This window comes from Poeciliopsis prolifica, unplaced genomic scaffold (genome assembly GCF_027474105.1).
Source record: "Poeciliopsis prolifica strain line A6 unplaced genomic scaffold, Auburn_PproV2 SCAFFOLD007, whole genome shotgun sequence".
NCBI lineage: Eukaryota > Metazoa > Chordata > Actinopteri > Cyprinodontiformes > Poeciliidae > Poeciliopsis > Poeciliopsis prolifica.
The window spans coordinates 9179328-9198178 of NW_026562382.1; the positions used below are offsets into that span (position 1 = coordinate 9179328).

An 18851-nucleotide genomic window follows, 5' to 3' on the forward strand; every position below is an offset into this window, starting at 1 on the left:
GAGAGGCTTCCGGTCAGATCGGCTCAACACAGTGAGGGGAGCGGGTTTCAACAGTTGACGCGGAGAGGAGAGAAACCTGTGAGCGCAGGAGAAGCGATTAATTTTGATTATCTGAAATCTTCCAGCACCTCTGTGTGGCTCATTTTTTCCCTCCCTCTCGTTTTACGGGTCAGTGCTGAAGGGAATTGTCTGGAATGAAGGATGGAAGAACACCGGGTCCAATTGGACTGGATTATGGGATTACTGGACTGATTATAGGACAATCATCGGGCAAAAGTCGCAGACGCTCTTGAGCACAAAAGGTTGGAACTGGAGTATTTCTGAGCTCCGCATCCGGCTTGTTTTATTTTATTCCACTTTGTGAGCAGGCTGTGTATGGGCGACGCGGACCGAACGCGTATGTGCAACAGTGTGCCGCACAGGAGAAAGGGGGAAAGTAACATGCGATGTGAATGGCAAATGCTGCATTTTGAATGGCCATGTCAGTGTTTCGCAGTAGCCTAGGTGTAGATGTCGCATGAGGGCAATGCGCTTTTGCGAGCCGCGCTCTAACCTTCAACCACGAGATTTAAACGCTTTAACCTTGGATGCGGTTGGGAATATGAATACTTTATAGTCATCGATTATTCATCAAGTCCCCCTACACACACATACACACTCGCACGCACCCACACACATACATTACGTTTCGAGGGGGGGGGAAAAAAAAAAAAACAAAGAGAAACAAAGCATCTCTCTTGTAGTGGTTCCGAATTTGATATTCAATTCCTTCATCAGGTGTCGTCGAGCGGTCATCTTTGTTTACAGAAAGAGTTCATCCCAGCTTCACCGCATCCAAAAAAAGGTCAAGATCCAAATTAAAAAAAGGGAGAGCACGGTTCAGAGATCGGTTTAATACCTAATTAGTGTGAGATCAGCGTGAAACCCGTTCCCGGTGCGGGTTAGAGCACTAGGTCTTTTCTTTTTTTTTTTTCTTCTCCTAATCAACAGGTTGAAAGTCAACCAGTTTTTTTTGTTTTGTTTTGTTTTCTTGTTTTTTTTCAGTCTACCACTGCTGCACATCCACTTAGAAGGGATGCGTCTCTCTGCACCCGTTTTCCTTTTGCTGTGGGTGAAAGCCCTCACGTTAAAAAACCTCAATTATTCCGTCCCGGAGGAGCAGGGACCTGGAACTGTTATAGGCAATATAGCAAAAGACGGCGGATATGGGACTGTAGAGAGAGGGAAGAAATCCAACTTCAGGGTGCTGGAGAATTCAGCCCCGCATCTGGTGGATGTTGACCCCGAGAGTGGACTAATCTTCACCAAACAAAGGATTGACAGAGAGACGCTATGTCGGCGCAACCCCAAGTGCCAGCTCTCTATGGAGGTGTTCGCCAATGACAAGGAAATTTGCATGATCAAGATTGATATACAGGACATCAATGACAACTCCCCCAGTTTCCCTTCAGATCATGTGAATATTGATATCTCTGAGAATGCAGCTGCTGGGACACGCTTCCCCCTCACTATTGCACATGACTCAGATTCTGGGGAAAATGGAATAAAGACCTATCAGGTTACAAGAGATGACTACAATACCTTTTCTTTGGATTTAAAAGTGAGGGGTGATGGAACTATATACCCAGAACTGGTGGTTCAGAGACCCCTCGATAGGGAGGATCAGAGTCATCACACTCTTCTTCTTACTGCAATCGATGGTGGGGAGTATCCGAGATCAGGCTCCATGCAAATCAACGTCAGAGTGACTGATTCAAATGACAATAGCCCTGTTTTTGAAAAATCTTCCTATGTGCTAGAGATTCCTGAGAATTCTCCCCCTGGAAAAATACTTATAGATCTGAACGCCACTGACCAGGATGAGGGAAGCAACGGGCAGGTGGTCTATTCCTTCACTGGATATGCATCTGAGCGAATACAAGATTTGTTCTCAATAGACCCAAACACTGGCGTCATTAAGGTCCAGGGAGAGATTGACTTTGAGGAGAATCCAATCATAGAGTTTGATGTGCAGGCAAAGGATCTGGGGCCCAATCCGATACCAGGACACTGTAAAATTACTGTGAAAGTACTTGACAAAAATGATAACCTGCCAATTATAAGTTTTGTCTCTGTTCGGCAGGGAGCAATCAGTGAAGCAGCTCCTCCAGAGTCTGTCATAGCACTGGTCAGAGTGACTGATAAAGACTCAGGGCGTAATGGCCAGCTCCAGTGCCGGGTTCTGGGAAATGTGCCCTTCAGACTTCAGGAAAACAATGATAATTTCTACACTCTGCTTACAGACAGACCTCTGGACAGAGAAACAAAAGATGAATATAATGTCACAATTGTTGCAAGAGACAACGGGAACCCATCTTTGAACAACACCAGGTCATTCACTGTGAAAATCTTAGATGAGAACGACAATGCACCGCGCTTCACAAAGACACTCTATGTGCTGCAGGTGCCTGAGAACAACATCCCGGGAGAGTACTTGGGCTCCGTCGTGGCACATGATCCAGATGTAGGTCGTAATGGAACTGTTTCATACTCCATACTCCCATCCCACATTGGAGACGTATCTGTCTACACGTACGTGTCTGTTAATCCCACAAATGGAGCAATCTACGCCTCTCGCTCCTTCAACTACGAGCAGACAAAGTCCTTTGAGTTCAAGGTTCAAGCAAAAGACAGTGGCTCTCCTCACATGGAGAGCACTTCTACAGTCAGGGTCAATGTCCTTGATGTGAATGACAATCTTCCAGTTATTATTTTACCACTGCTGCAGAACGATACGGCTGAGATCCCAGTACCTAGAAACGTGGGAATTGGGTACATTATTGCTACAGTAAAAGCAGTGGACCATGACCATGGAGAAAGTGGGCACTTAACCTATGAGATCACAGAGGGAAACGATGACCACCTGTTTGAGATAGACCCAGTGGGAGGAGAGGTCAGAACTGCCCATGCTCTCTGGGAGGAGATTGCCCCAGTGGTTGAGCTGGTGGTGAGAGTAACTGACCATGGCAAGCCCCCCTTATCTGCTGTGGCTAAGCTGATCATTAAGGCAAATACAGAAACAACGACAGGAGGGGGTTCCAGTGCGAGTGGGGAACAGCAGCACTGGGACGTGTCCCTGCCCCTCATAGTTACCCTCTGCATTATCTCTGTCATGCTCCTGGCCGTCATGACTGCCATCGCTGTCAAGTCCAAGCATCAAGATAAGGATGCTGGGAATTATAACTGCCGCATGGCTGAGTACTCCAATCCTCCGGTGGGGAAGGGAAAAAAGAAAAGGATCAACAAGAGTGACATCATGTTGGTGCAGAGTGAGATGGAGGAGAGGGATTCTGCGAGCCGGATGAACGTTGTCAGCAGCCCGTCCCTGATCACTTCACCCATATGCTTCGACTACCAGAGCCCGCTGCCGCTCACACTGCCCAGGTCAGAGGTCATGTACCTGAAAACCACCCCAAACAGCCTCACTGTGCCCAGGTCGGGGTGCCACTCCAGTTTTGCTGGGCTAAACACAGAAACTCAAGCGAATAGGATGTCAGTCATACAGGTAAGCAGGATTCTTCATTTAATTCATTTACTATTATTCTCTTATCTGCACCTACTGCTTTGCCTTACAAACTGGACAAAAGTGTATGAAAAGGAGAAAACTGGCATACAGAGCAGACATCATACATTGATTTTTCTTCTTTTCTCTGTTTTGAGACTTAACTTATACTCTCCGCATGCAAAGCATGATATGGCAACCTCCTGTTGAACCGTAATCATGCATTTTAAAAGGCTTTGCACAAAAGAGAGGTTGTTCTTTTTCCCTTTCTCTCTCTGTATTTGAGAATCATTTTCAAATTGCTCCATTTTAAGTCTTTTCCTGCAGAATGGCACAGTTGGTCTCCGTAATTTGAGAGTCCTCGTGGTTAGACATGCAAACAGTGTGAGTCTTGAGCAAGGCCCCTGCAACCCTGCCAGAATCGCTGCTATAGAGAGCGAAAACAAAAACTCGCCTGAAATGTGGGATTGGACAGGTGTTTGAGCAGCTTGTCCGATCACATTACCAAACCGATGTGCAGCAGACAGAGAGAGTTGCACATAGCATAACCCTGCAATCACATTTTTTGCCCCCTCCTTGGAAATGTGGGCCAAATCCACCCATCCACATCCAGCATTGGCACAGTGGTGCCATTAATAGGTTCCAGCCTTCCCTTGTAGAGATGGCAGGGTTTGAACACCCGAGCCAGCTAACATGCTAATTTGACAGCATGGGCTTGTAGGGCTTTTCAGCACTGCAGAATTATCTGATGTAAACGATGTAAATATTCAGGACAGTCTCATTCGGAGATTATAACACAGATGACAAGGCTTGGCACTGTCACCAGTCACTAGGGTATGTGGGTGTGATCAACACAAACACACTACTTTGAGAAGAGAGGGGGAAGGCTCCTGATGACAGTGGCAAAAGCTGAACTCTTTGCCTTGCCAAGGAAAATATATATGGTCACATTGGAAATGTGCTATTCCTCAGCAATTCTCCCTGGCTTGTTTTTGAGTTTGTTTAGTGATATCATCATGGATTTCTTGAAAAATGTAAGAAAAATGTTAAATTATAATTTTAGTGACAGCAACAGGGGGGCCTAGAGGACAAACCTATAAATATGCTGCCACCACTAGTGAAGTAATCTTATTTTTCATGAATTTTTTGGAGTATTTCAACAGAACATACATCTTGCAGTTCATTGACAAACTTTGTCATTTGTTTTTTGTCTGTTACATCATTCCTGTCATCCTTGCCCTCTGTGGCATGTATAGCAAAATCATTGTAAAACTTGATTTTTTTGTGCTCCAGCCAAGGATTGTCAAAAATGAATAGGCAAATAAGTATAAAGAAATAACAAAAATAATATATTTGCAATGGCCACCACATGGGCAGTCTTTTCAAAGTTATGCCCCTGGTTGATTTATGCTGTGGTATTTTATGTGCGCGTTTGCTTATTCTTAAAACAATTGCACATGTTGAATGCACATTAACATTTTCCCTTTTCCCTTCCAGACTGAAAATTTCTCATCAGAGCCCAATTATTCTGGCAGCAGGCAGCCATTTGTTCAAAGGTAAGAGCAATATTCACAGTGTTTCCACAAGTTTGGAATTTAAGTATGTTTCAAATCTGGCTAAGTTCAGAAAATGTTTTGAAAACTATTTATGTTTCCATATCTGTCGTATTTCCAACGTTATGCTCTTTCACCTTTTCTAAAAGTTGTATCCATCCGTCCGTCCATCTGTCCGTCCATTTGTCCATTCGTCCATCCATTCGTTCATCCATATTCCTTGCAGGTTTCAGTGAAAAGCCATAAATGTCCACTGTGAATTTTACATTAATGCTTTAAAAATAGATGAGTAAAATAACATAAAATTCTGTCAATTTTAGTCCAGAAAAGCATGAAATTTCCACATGAAAATATGTGGAAATCAGGTGCTGTTATGCTCCCACACTCTACCTATCAGAGTGTGTTGATACTCACTTACAAGTTATGACAACTTCTGCTTAATTTTGCTCCTCTCTGTCTCTTTCATTTTGCAGCTCAACATTTAAGGATGCAGAACGAGCAAGTCTCAGAGACAGTGGCCATGGTGATAGTGACCAGGCTGATAGTGACCAGGATACTAATAAAGGCTCACACTGCGACACATCTGCCAGGGAGGCCCTCAAGATGAAAGCGGCAGCAGTTAATGGCCAGCCTTTTGAAAAGGGTGAGTGGACATCTTCAAGATGCCTAACTGACTCTTGTAGCAGACATTGTTTGGACTTAATGCAACAAGAACCTTCAGTTTTGCTGGTGTTTAACTCGAGCTCTACAACTGCTTCTGGGTGTACAAGCCAGTGCAAAAAGACATCCTCCCTCAACATTATTGGAAACTGTAGGTGCAGCAGGCTACTTTGTTCCACTTTACATTGCAGACAGCCTGAGATATGTCTCAAAAATGACACGAAGGCACTGGAGTGAAAGGTAGATAGAGAGTTTAAAAGGATGAAAGAGTCTTGAATGTAGAATTTTTCATACGTCTTCAGTCTGATTTAACCATCAAACGGACTCGTGCACAGAAAACTGTACCTCTGTCGGTGTCTCTTTTCTTTTATATCATGTCATTTTTGTGAAGGTAGATTTGTTGCATGCATGTCTCAGAAAGCATGACAGACACTTGCAAGGCAAAATGACAGATACATCGAGTGCAACTTGACAGATTGTTTGCACCTTTTGCTTGGATAGATTTCCTCAGTTATTAGTTTTGCTGTGGTTTTGAGAGAGGGCGCTCGCTTTATGACTGAAAATAGAATTGTTAAATTTTATTTTGCAAATCCAAAACGATCCAGACTGCCAGGAGGATAATCTCAGATGACTGTCAGACTCATGGCAACCTGGCTGACCTGGAAGAGACTGATATATTTAGCTTTTGCGGATATAAACTCGAAAACATGAAAGCAAACGCTCACTGGTGAGATAAAAGATAATGGGTGGGGGACTTGAAGTGAAGTGGCGATGTTTTTCATTTCCTCGTCCGCTCCTCGGAGGAGCAACGGCTGTGGTCATCATGTCCCTATGCAGCACTTTCCACACCATTTACATTGCTATGAACTGTTTGTTTGCAGCATGCTCAGGAGGGCAGAGATGGAGGCGCTCTAGTGGCTGGCAGAGAAGATGTGTGAATCTCTCCCTGTCTGTCTCACTTTTATATATGTGTGATCTGGTGGTTGCGTGTGTTCTGAGAGGAATTATGGCAGACCAAACTTAACTCTGTGGGAGGTGTAAATTCAATCACTTCACTTCCCCCATCCCCCTCACAATTTGATTCAGCCAAAGTTCTAATGCCAGTCATATGGAGATATATCAAAAGAGACGTTCTGTACATATGAAACTAGTGCAGCACTGATGCTGCTTGACTGCAGTGGCAGTTCATTTATAGACCTGGGTTTGTAAGATAAGAGAAATCCAATCAAGTAAGGCAATGCTTTTAATATCTGTATGTTTGCTAATGTCTTTTCTGTTCCTAAGTGAGAGATGTAGTTAGAAAGAAAAACCACTGATTAGATTAAATTAGGTTTTTCTTTGACAGGGCTGGTCAGCTGAGCATTAAATAGTTGGACATTTTTGAAGTGAAGCATTATGCAGTTGAAATGCACCAAAAAAGGGGACTGATGACCAGAATTGGCCGATTTTCTTCTTAGGAGGAGATCATTGCCTCATTACTTCAACTTTCCTCCCCATCAGTTTTGAGATGGAAATGTTGTTGCAGCAATTATTATCATTACTGTGATTGTCATTGTAATAACACTACTTGTGATACAAACTATTTGGCAGTATATGCAATCTCAGGTGAAATGGACTGCATTGTATTTTGGTAATGTATTTGACCAGCTGTATGGGATTTGACTGATCCTAATACAAACAACTGATATGTAATTTTAGCAGCTGTTATGCTGACGGTCACTGAGGTGTCGGAAACATAATAGAAAAGTCATATAAATGTGTATTAATTGCCTTGAAAATACCATTATTACAGTTTTCAGCCATAGCATATTGTTCAATTTTAGAATGCACCATAAATGCTACCCAGTTATATTGATTACACCCTTCAGTGTCGTAGTTATTACTGTGGAAAGATAACTATGTTTTTTTTTTCTATTGAGGCATGTTGGTGGTTCATTCTGCCACAACTGAGAGATGAACTTTCTGCATTGCTCTGCTTTATCCTTCCTCTCTTAAAAATGGATTGGGAAATGCTATCAGCACTTTTGAAAACTCAGTTGCAGAACAGGTCTACTAACGGTGCAGAGAATACACACGAGAACTGCTGATGGCAAGATCAAATTCTGAAGACGGCTTAAAGAGATCACCAGTCAAAGATGTTCCAATCAATCAATCAATCAATCAATCAATCAATCAATCAATCAATCAATCAATCAATCAATCAATCAATCAATCAATCAATCAATCAATCGAACTTGAGTTCCAATCAGATCTCCATGACCTAATATTGTCTACACCAACATAGATGGAAACTTTATTTCAGACTCAAAGTCCAACCAAAGACAAGGAGAACAAAATGAGAAACAGCCAAACAGACACGCATATGCACAACTATGCAAAAACAAGATTACGTAAAATATATCATAAAGCTACCTAAAATTCAAAAACAAAAACGGCATCATTGTCTCCACAGCTGTGAATGGCATTGTGTAGAACTCTACTGTGGGTTTACTGAAGCTAATATATTTGAGTTCAGTGCATTTTTACTCAAAGCGTTTATTTTTTTTTTTTCTTCTGGTGTTGTAAAATAAAAGCAAAAAAAAAAAAAACAATAACAAAAAAAAAGTACTGCATTGCTACTGTTTTGATCACACATTCAACTGTATTGATTTACAAGATAAATAATTACATTAATAATTAGAGAAGTGAATATTTGTATTGGTCTCAATGTTTAAAAAAAGTTCTAGATCGGGTATCGGTGACTATGTGTGCTGTACTATCCATAAGAGTAGATCTACTCAGTCAAAATCTATGCGTTTTTTATTTATTTTACATTCTATTTAGAATTTCTAATTTCACTTTTGGAACCATTTGAAAGGCTTGTTGCAGTTTATTTTGTACATGTTTGAGCAAGGCAGTCAACTTATTGTTTTTGTCAGTTTCCGTTTCTTTATTATTTATTTTACATTGGCTGTTTTACCCACAATTGCACTGATTATTGACCAGTTTTAATTTGGTGTAAATAGGTAAAATCTGCAAGTCAGAAAGAAAATTGAGTGATGGAAATTTGCCTCAAAATCTCTAGAAGTAGTTTCCTTACTAGCTGTCAAACCATGGCATATCACACACATCACAGGAAAGTAAATGAATCTTCAAAATCAGTGAACAATTAATATGTAGGTGTAACTGATAACAACCTCAAAAACATCACTTTGAAATTTCAAACTATCTCTTTAAATGGTGTCAGTGTCTGCAAGAATATGGAAGATCCACATTATGCATTTTTTCCCGCAGAATTGATCATACAAAACATCACCCGCCTACCTACACTCTGCATCAACATCTTACCCACAAATACAGGTACATTTATTGAACAACAAAGCTAATATTTTTTTGCAGATTTAGACAAGATAACGCTATTATCTAAAATGGAGATTTTTTTTTTTTTTTTTGCTCCAAATGCACCAACACAAAAGCTGGTAGGTTAAGTAGCGTTGCTTTTATGTCTTTACCTTTTACCATCCCTCTAGTCTCCTGGCTGCTTTGATACAGGTAATATATGCACCTGTGCAGCTTCCACTATCATGCACTCTGAATATTTATTCACTCTCAGACACCAGATGCACAGTGGGTATGTTGCTAGGCTTTCTCTGATTCTATTTATAATAGGGAGGCAAGTTTCTTTTGTTTTTGTGAACCTGTCTTTTTGTTTTGTTTTACAGTTATGTGTAATATCACAGCTATTTGTCATTTATTGTTGCAGTGGTTTTGTAATGCTATGGCTTCCTTAGAGCCATTGTGACATAACATGAAAGAGAAATGTGAAGGTAATTACAGGCTAAACAAATGAAAGGATTCCAATTTTACTTTTAAGGAGTTTAGCATCATTATCATAGCTTACTTTTGTCAGTGCTTTACAAAGTGCAAGTGTGTTATCCGTTTTAAATAATAGTTAAAGAATGTTATGTGAACTGCTACCAATATTGAGTACCTTTTAGGTAAAAATGCCGCACTGTGAATACCTCTGCTTATGCAGCGAGGCATATGACTACAAAAATTGAATGCTCTTCACTCTGTTGTTGCTTTACCTTCAGAGCTTATGCATCCCTTTGCATCAGCATCATCTGCAGGCTCCTCTGCAGATAGGTAGCATATAAATTAATTCAGCATCTGCCTACTTCTTTCTGCTCCTTTCTTATTAGGTTTGCTTCGTATAGCATTGCTTAAGGAATAGCAGTCTTCACTTTGCAAATAAGAAAAGTATTGAAAACACAAATGAACACAGAGTAATGCATTGGATCTGTTCTGTGTTTCTTGTCAAATCATTTCAGTTAACTGTCCCAGGAAAAGTAAATATATCATAAAATTAAGGTTTTAATTAATAGCAATACTGTCCGCATAGCTTATTTTAAATCAGAATAAAATATGAGCACAATTAATTTGCAACATCAAAGAAAAAGTTTTGTCTACACAGAGAAAAATTAGATTTGTTTAACAGATCTAAGAGTAAAGATGACTTGAAAGATTTAAGTTTAGCTTAATTACAGATAATTCCCTGCGGTAAACAGCTAACTGTGCTAACAAGCTTTGTGGTTTTGGGGTTTATCTCTTAGCATTAATTTTTAGTATTTGATCTGTGGTTCTTAAGCCTCAAGAATTAAATGTTAACATTACTTTGTAGATTTAACTGCTAACTGGCTGTAACTTTTCAATTACTAAGTTTTCCCATCTATTATATATACTCCAACTAAATATCTGTTTCCTTTAACTGAAAAGATTCTTATCAAAAATAAATCTGTTATTTATTTTTTTTTTTAAATTAGCATTGGAAACCTAAAGAAAATGTTTGTTGTCAGGTTTATATATCTTGTTGGTGAATTAATATAATTTTACAGTAAAAAAAATATATATCCTTACATATAGAACCAGTGAAGCACTTTTTCTAATCATTTTTCCTTTTATATATATCTATGTTTATTTTTGATTTATTTTTTTCACCCTGGTTTTGATCCAAGTCACTTAATATTAGGGATTTTAAGTAGAGCCCAAATCAATAAAGTTACTACATTAATGAAGTCAGTCCATAAATCGAAGTAGGTTTTTAAATTGTTACAACTAAAGGTACTGCTGGTCAGCAAACATAAAACTTCTGGCTTTGAATAAGTCATGTCTTCCTCCTATTGGCAATAAATTTATAAGGAGCACTTTGTTGAAATCCAAGCTTAAGATAAAATGTTCTGCTCTATTTTGATACAGATCTTTGACAGTTTTTCTCGTTATCTTTTTTAAAGAGCTTTTAGTCCATTATGTGCAGGCTAAACTTACTGAAAAAGTCGGTCTCCTGCTCTATTAGTTAATGAATACTGTTTATCCACTATTCATGTAGTTACACTATATACAAACAACTTTTGACCACAACACGCAGAACACATTACATGACACAGACAAGCAGGTTGCTGCAGAGGTCGGTGCTGTACACCATTTTAAATGGTAAAAAGAAACTTAAATTTTTTGGAATGAAAAACAAATTAAAGATTTTTATAACAACAAAAAGACATGCCAGAATATAGGCAAGGAACTGTAAAAAATGAAAACACAGCTACATCCCGTTTTAACAGTATGGCACTGGCTTATATAACATCACAGACAAAACACTAATAGCAGAGAGCAGGAGTGCAGTTTAGAAAAGAACTGTTCATAAATGCCCAAATTAGTACCCTATCTGATCAGAACATCTCAAATGTGAAAACTTTCACTATATGATGTAGGGTTATATATACCATAATGATGCTGTCCTTTATACAGCATTTTTTTAAGCATTTTGTAAACTAGCCGACTGGTGACACAGGACTTGTTTTATGTCCCAAGATCTAGTTAGGAATGAAAGAAGAAAACAACAACAAAACAAAAAAAATTAAGAAAAAAAAAGTGTTGTATTCTAAGATTAATGTAAAAATGTTTCTCTTTTCTTTGGAAATAAATTGTATGTCTCAAGGGATACAACCAAGATGAGGAAAATAAGGACCTGTGATTTGTAACAACCAAATATTTATCAGAAAATATTTAGGACTGAAATATTTAGGTCAGAAACATAGAAGTTGTCCATATTTCAAACATGTGTAGTTCAGAGTTCATTAGTTCATTAGGTACAGTTGAAGAGCAAGAGTAGCTCTACAACTGTACAGCTTAGAAAACTTAGTTTTTAGCACTTAGAAATATTTTCTTTTTTTTTTAAAAAAAAAGAACAGTCTGAGAAAAAGTTGTCAAAATTTCTTCCAAAGAAACTTGGTTTAGTTGTATTTAACTCAAAATCTATTACCATAGTCATATTTTTAAAACCATCCAAGTAAAAAAACATGGAGAACAAGCAAAATGTAATCATCTTTTCCACCAACATTTAAAATCATTAATAGCTCAGATGCTAAATTAACAACACAATTTAGCTTTGTCCTCTGTAGCATAATTAACAGTTTCATCGAACCCTGTGGCTATGTGTGGGTGCACTTGTGTAGGTGTTAATACAGAATGTGATAGTTGTGGCATGTACTTTGGAAAAGAGCTTGTTTGATACAATGGTGCTCATTTCCACAACTCTCAGGAGTTCTGGCATCCATGTTCTCTTGGTTTTGTGTGTCCTTCAACAAAACTTGTGGAGGCTGTTGTATGATAAAAGGTGTACTATCACCTTCAAAAGGAGGATCATCTCACATCTCCCCGCCACATCATGTGAAGCTGTCTCTTGTTCAAGGCTCATCCTCATCAGAGCCTGGTTTCAAAATGAAATCAAGTGCCTCATTTAGTCAGCCACTTGCTTGAGGGACTTTGATAATACAAATGGTATGTGAGCAAGACAAAAAAGGAGCTGATCAAAGTGGCATTAAACCATGAATGAAATATTGTAGGTATTTATATTAAATGTATTTGAAGGAAAAAGATTAATGGATAGCAAAGTGTAACGAATGTTACAATTTATTCCACAGTTTGTCAATAATTAATTATTGTATGACAATATATCTACATAAAAAATAAGCCAAGCAGACCTTTTGTGTTTTCTTTCATTTGGGAAATACACTCGGTAAAATCTCATGCTTGACCAAATTCTAACAAATTTGTTGATCTCTCCTTAAAATTATGTTTGTGGTGAAAAGTTCCTGCAGTGTTGCAGAAACCACAGCCAAGAAAACACATTTATTAGAGTAAACTTAGACCAGTCGACAGAACAAGAGGAGGATGAAATTGCTGTTTCATTTTCATGTATAATAAATGAAGGAAAACTATTATTTTCCACTGACTTACAAGACATTTTTGACATTTTGCTTCATGCCCTTACATGCAAAACACCTCAGTGCATTATTGTCAAATTAATTTTGATAGCTGAACAAAATGGTCACAGAAACGGGAAAAAAATGACAACACCATGGAAATTGGCTTTTTTGTACATGTTGCTCTCTGTCTGCTTATTTAATGCCTCCAGGATTAGGTGATGTGTGAGACTTACACATCACCTATGAATAATCTCAACATTTTCTCTGTTTTTTTTTGTTTTGTTTTGTTTTGTTTTTGTTTTTTTGTTACAGTGAATAGTGCAGTATATATATATATATATATATATATATATATATATATATATATATATATATATATATATATATATATATATATATATATATATATATATATTATTGGGGTTAGCAGCATATGTCAGCACTATTACAGTAATTTAGCATGATGCAGAGGTTAACTATGCTTTATTTTAATCACAAATATGTTGATGCTGTAAAAAGTTGATCTGAATAAATAAAATTCTGTATTTTAAGAATGTTTTTCATATATCACCTTTCACATTTATTGGCACAGATAGTAATGATCTCTGAATTAAAATAAATTAATCTTTTATACTAGTTGCATAATTTGACATTTAAAAAATTAGACCATAGTGAGTTTATTAAATGAAAGAACAACAAAAAACACACTCTACCACTAACAGGTGGTTGAGCATTTTGTATGTTTAAAAACTCTTTTTTACAAATAAGTATATGTGATATGTATATTTTATATAAATATGAAATAGTTTAGTTTTTAAACTTATTTTAAGTTTAGCAATTATTTTCAGAAACTGAGGTAGACAAACATTTATTAATCAAACTAAAATAAAATAATTCTGCACAATTCTTTGATTTCAAAACAATTTTGAAATGGTGAAGGCACAAACTAATGACTGTGTGGCATACAATTATTTTCAAAATCATATTTTGATGCGATACCTTTTCAATATGGCAACATGCCCAAGGCGTGGGCTTCTCTTTCTCTTGCCAAATGTCAGCTGGGATTGGCTCCACTACCACCCCACAGCAACTGCAACCCCAGAAAGAGGGTAAACGCAGAAAATTATTTTTCTTCCTCTAAATTTGATATTTTATTTTACTTAAGAAAGCTCTCGAACTACTTATCAGCAGAATGTACATGAAATAACCAGCAAATAGAAAAATAAAAGCTGTTGGACAAAAGAATAATCTGACTGGTAAACAAATGACAATAATTAAGTTCCTGCAAATATTCTGGATCTACAAGGCTGCAAACAGAAAAGGCTGATATTTAGAGACCATAAAAATACAATTGAGACTATCTGGTGCAAAAGAAAACGAGTAGGATAGGATTGATTCAGTGTGCTTGATTGGGTTTTCTCTGCATTTCCACTGACATGTATGTACTGACCTGTGTGTGTCTGTGTGGTCATTCAAAACCGCTCATAGTTAAGTGGAAAAAGCTGTTCACTCTTCATCCTCAATGAACATCCTCTTGACTGCAGAACAGAGGACTCAGGAGCAACCCTCTTCTTTCCAGCCAATAGGACATGATGCTGCTGGATAACAGATCTTGATATAAAATTTCTGTTTTATGTTTGTTTTTTGTTTTTTTTTGTGTGTGTTGAAATGACATAAAAAGGATCACTTTTGAATGTGTTCCAGAATTCATTTTGCTAATAGTTATACAGTATGCACATACTACAGATGTTGCAATCTGTTTTGTTGTCCCTGATGTGATCAAAGTCAGTTAAGAATGGGCATTTGCCAAGTCCCAGCTCAAAACTTCATTAAAAACTCTTAAAACTTAAGTGAGCAGTAGTATATTTTATCGTTCCCACATCGTTATTGTGATTGCATTAAACTTTATCCACTCACTGCAGTCTCTTTTATTCATTTCTCTGAACAGTGACAAGTATTTTGTCTCAACTAAAGGTTCTGCAGGATAGTCCTGTGTTTCTAAAAATGTATTAGACTTCACACATGCAACGCCAGTTTTAAATACTCCCATCTTACTCATGCCAAAGAGGTTTTCATGCACTGTAGATTAACAGCATCATGCTTATTCTGTTTTGATATGACTCATTGATATTTCAGTTGGTAACACATTTCACAGTAGCTACAAATAATCTAGTGCACACAAAAATGCCGAAAAAGTTGTACTTTTGCTACGTTAGTTCAAAACTGAGGAAGTAAACAGACATTTATGTAAAATTAATCCGTCAAGTCGGCCTTCGTTATTTTGGCTCTGTCTCCTGTCATCTGGTCTGTTGGTGTCAGTGCTCATAAGCAACATGTTCTGCCTTGATGCAAAATTGTTCAAAGTGCTGCAGTGCACGCAATCATGGTCACATTTAAGCTGCTATGTGGAAGATTTACAAAATAAGCCAGGAATTTGGTCTCTTCTGATACTGTTCGATTTTTTTTTTCTTTTACTCTTAAATTGCTCATCATATACATTTTAGTTGTGACTGGAAAATGAACTTTAGGTTCAATGTGTGCTTGAGTGTGTGCAGTAATTTCCCCAGTCAAAATGATAAATGGGCTGACCTCATACTGCAAATATTTCTATTGGTTAAACACCAAAGTAAAAGAATCTTCAAAGTGATAACTGCAAAAGCAACGTAAGTTGTTCTGTTGCAGTTTGTATATGCACTCAAAATGAAATACCTTCATTTTTGGAGACAAATCCTGTGGACTGATGAAACTAAAACAGAAATCTTTGGTTATAATCACCAGTAATACACTCATAGAAACAAAGGGGTGAAGCCAGATCATATGTTTTAAAATGGCTTAAGGAAAATCCTGACAAAGTTGTGAAGAAAGTGCCAAGGGTTGCAGCCTACAAACCTCTGTTACACCAGTTCTGTCAGTTATGAGCCAAACTTTCACCAAATGATTGTGAGAAACATGTGGAAGATTTCTGTCAAGTCATAAAGAAATGTATGGCAACTTCTGACAAAAAAAAAAAAAAAAAAAAATATATAAATATATATATATATAGATATATATATATATATATATATATATATATATATATATATATATATATATATATATATATATATATATATATATATATATACACACGAAATGGAATGTGGCCAGAACAAGCAAGTTACTGCTTTATGCTGCAAGTGACAAAAAACTCAAAAACTGTTCAAAAATATTACCATGAGAGACTGATGGGTGAAACTGTGTGAACATCATGACAAACATATAGTATCCTAACTACTGAGACTGCCACTTACTTCCAGTCAGGACCTGCAGGTTAAAATGAAATTACTCTTTCTTTTCAAATCAGTTCAGATGGAAATGTAAATTGAAAACATCTTCTGCACCAGATATGTTCCAGGAAAACACCTACACAGATTGTTGATAATACCAGGGGGGAAATGTGTCGGAAGATGTACAAATCAGTATTTTCACTAATTTATCAAAAACAAAAAAACGAATAGTTAAACCGGAAATGCATATGTTATATATGCTTGCATTATCAATTTAGGGTTTATTTAATTAAAAATATCTTAGAATAGTCTAACTGTTCTCAGTCTAAAGGTTTTTTTTAGACTGCATAATGGGATTTTATTCTGGAAATCACTGTGACATATGCAATATTACATGTCAGCAGTGATGCTGTTAGTTGGAGTTAGGAATAATGTTAGAAATTGTGTTTGTTTGCTGTGTTTCAGTATTGCTGCTCATCCTTCAAAATGTCATCTACATTTTCCTGTGGGTTGTTTATTCCTACCACAGCAGGCTCCAATAACAAATGTTTAACTGTTTTTGCAGAGCAAGACAAATCAGTCCACTGCACCGATGAATGTCGTGCACTGGGACACTCTGACAGATGCTGGATGCCAAAGTTACGGGTAGGAAGCCAAGCAGACAGCGCAGATAATCGCACCAACCTTTTCATCCCTGTGGGAATGGATGCCATGGTAGAGACAGAGATTTATGGCACCATCAGCTGCAGCAGCAGAAAGACCCTCACCACGTTTGGAAAAGAACAGCGGGACAGTACAATCCTCGTGGCCAATGTTAAACCTTACTTAAAATCGCAGCGTGCGCTAAGCCCACCACTCCAAGAGAGTCCATCTGCGTCCGGCAGCCCCACCAAGAGCGGCGCGCCCCTGGACTTGGCCAGCCGAGAGCCCAAAGAAGAAAGGGACGGGGGATCAGACAGCAGTGCCTATGGCCCTCCAGATGGCCAGTGCTCCCCGCTGCACACCGAGCTGGAGGAGCCCTCCTACCTGACCTGTGAGCTCAGGCCTAAGTCCCTGTCAAGCTGTCTCATTCACAGCTCTGTCATCAGTCAAGAGTGTGGGGGGTCGGATTGTGCTCCCGACCAGAGGGACTCTGGCAACTGACAGGAGAGGTGATGGTACTCTCCGGCTCCCTCTCACCTGCCAGGGGTGTGATGATGATGATGATGACGATGATGATGATAACCTGAATTGATGACCAGGAGTTGATTTATTTTGACCCACAGAGATGTTCAAACGCATTGTATAACCAAAAACCATCTGCTTTCTATGTTTTATGTTCTGTTTGTTTATTTCTTTTTTTACTTTTTTAGTTTGTGACTTGTTGTGTTTAGGTGAAATATGTGTCCTTGACTGGTGTGAAAGTTTTGGGTGGGATATCGGGGTGGTGGGAATCAGTGCTAACCTAACTTCAAACGTTTTCATGGTGTACTGTACATGTCAATTTAGATGTCTGTATTTTACACATTTCCAGCTCCGATTTTGTGAGGCTATTGAACAAACTGCTACTGTTACGCTACGAGTCCTGTCTGCTTTTGTACAGTGAAGCTTTCTGTCTCCATTTAGTGTATAAGAACCATTACTTTGAAAATCACAAAGGAGCCGAAATACATATCAAGTGACGTTACATTAAAAAAAAGTGAAGTGTCTTATGAACTGTTAATGGTGGTGCAACAGGGAATGTCCCTTTTCATAAAAACCATTTAAAGTTCCTATAAAGAAAACAAACATTTTTTTAAGAATGTATTTGTAATTTTATTGTCGTCCTCTGCAGTTTATGTGGAAATAAGCTGTGCTTTATGTGGGCTACTGTACTCGTTGTGTACTTTATTAAATTTGTATACACTGTGCGAATGAAGGGCAGTTTTTTTTTTTTTTTTTTTGACTGACACAACTTCTGAAGCTGTTGTGGTTTATGTGGAAGAACTAGACTTTTGTCTTTTAAATGTTCTTTTGTGTGTTCATGACAGATAGCACTAGTGACACTGCAATAGGCATGGGCCACTTACCCAGAAGAAAAAAGAACGCCACCTACCATCTTTGCAGTGTAAAAGTCCCTTATTTAAAAGACTGTGAAAAGAAAGTGCCACATAGAGCAAAATGACAACTTTGTGTTCCTCCATTACCTGCTGTTGCACTGATGGTCAGCTGGCTCAGTGAGGATTGCTGTGCTTTTTTTTCCCCCTTCAAACAAAATAAAAGAATTTATATGTTTAGAACAATTAGTTTTTACTTTTGAGCGCTACTGCTACATTAAGCAGGTGTTTTTTCTATAGTTTTGCTATGATTTTCCTTAAAGTCTGTGTTTCAAAGTAGAAAAAAGAAAAACAAATAAATGGATTTGATATCATCGTTATATCTGTAAAAATCAATCATTAACTTTACCTATATATTGTGTACTTGTGGAATTCAGAGCTACTTCTGGAGAAATAACATCATTTTACACGGCTATTTATATATTTAAGAATGTCGAATAAAACGAGGCACTGTGGGTTGATGCACCCGACAGAATATTAGTCGACACCCTCTGCTAAGAGCTTTGACTTAA

General features: G+C 37.9%; 1 protein-coding gene across 1 annotated transcript; it reads left to right on the forward strand.

Annotated features, from left to right (window-relative positions):
• The first annotated feature begins 1044 nt into the window (after positions 1-1044).
• On the forward strand, positions 1045-18659 carry LOC129361316 (protocadherin-17-like). Its single transcript, XM_055032089.1, has 4 exons — positions 1045-3544; positions 5039-5097; positions 5568-5737; positions 16830-18659. Exons 1-4 carry the CDS (start codon positions 1076-1078, stop codon positions 17405-17407), a joined length of 3276 nt encoding a protein of 1091 aa, XP_054888064.1. The 5' UTR covers positions 1045-1075; the 3' UTR covers positions 17408-18659.
• The last annotated feature ends 192 nt before the right edge of the window (positions 18660-18851 follow it).

Bases quoted from the DNA above. Each gene is read 5' to 3' on its own strand.
- LOC129361316 (XM_055032089.1), top strand. From the start codon at position 1,076: ATGCGTCTCTCTGCACCCGTTTTCCTTTTGCTGTGGGTGAAAGCCCTC. The intron at 5,098-5,567 runs GTAAGAGCAATA...TTCATTTTGCAG, and splicing joins AGGCAGCCATTTGTTCAAAG to CTCAACATTTAAGGATGCAG. The intron at 5,738-16,829 runs GTGAGTGGACAT...CTGTTTTTGCAG, and splicing joins TGGCCAGCCTTTTGAAAAGG to AGCAAGACAAATCAGTCCAC.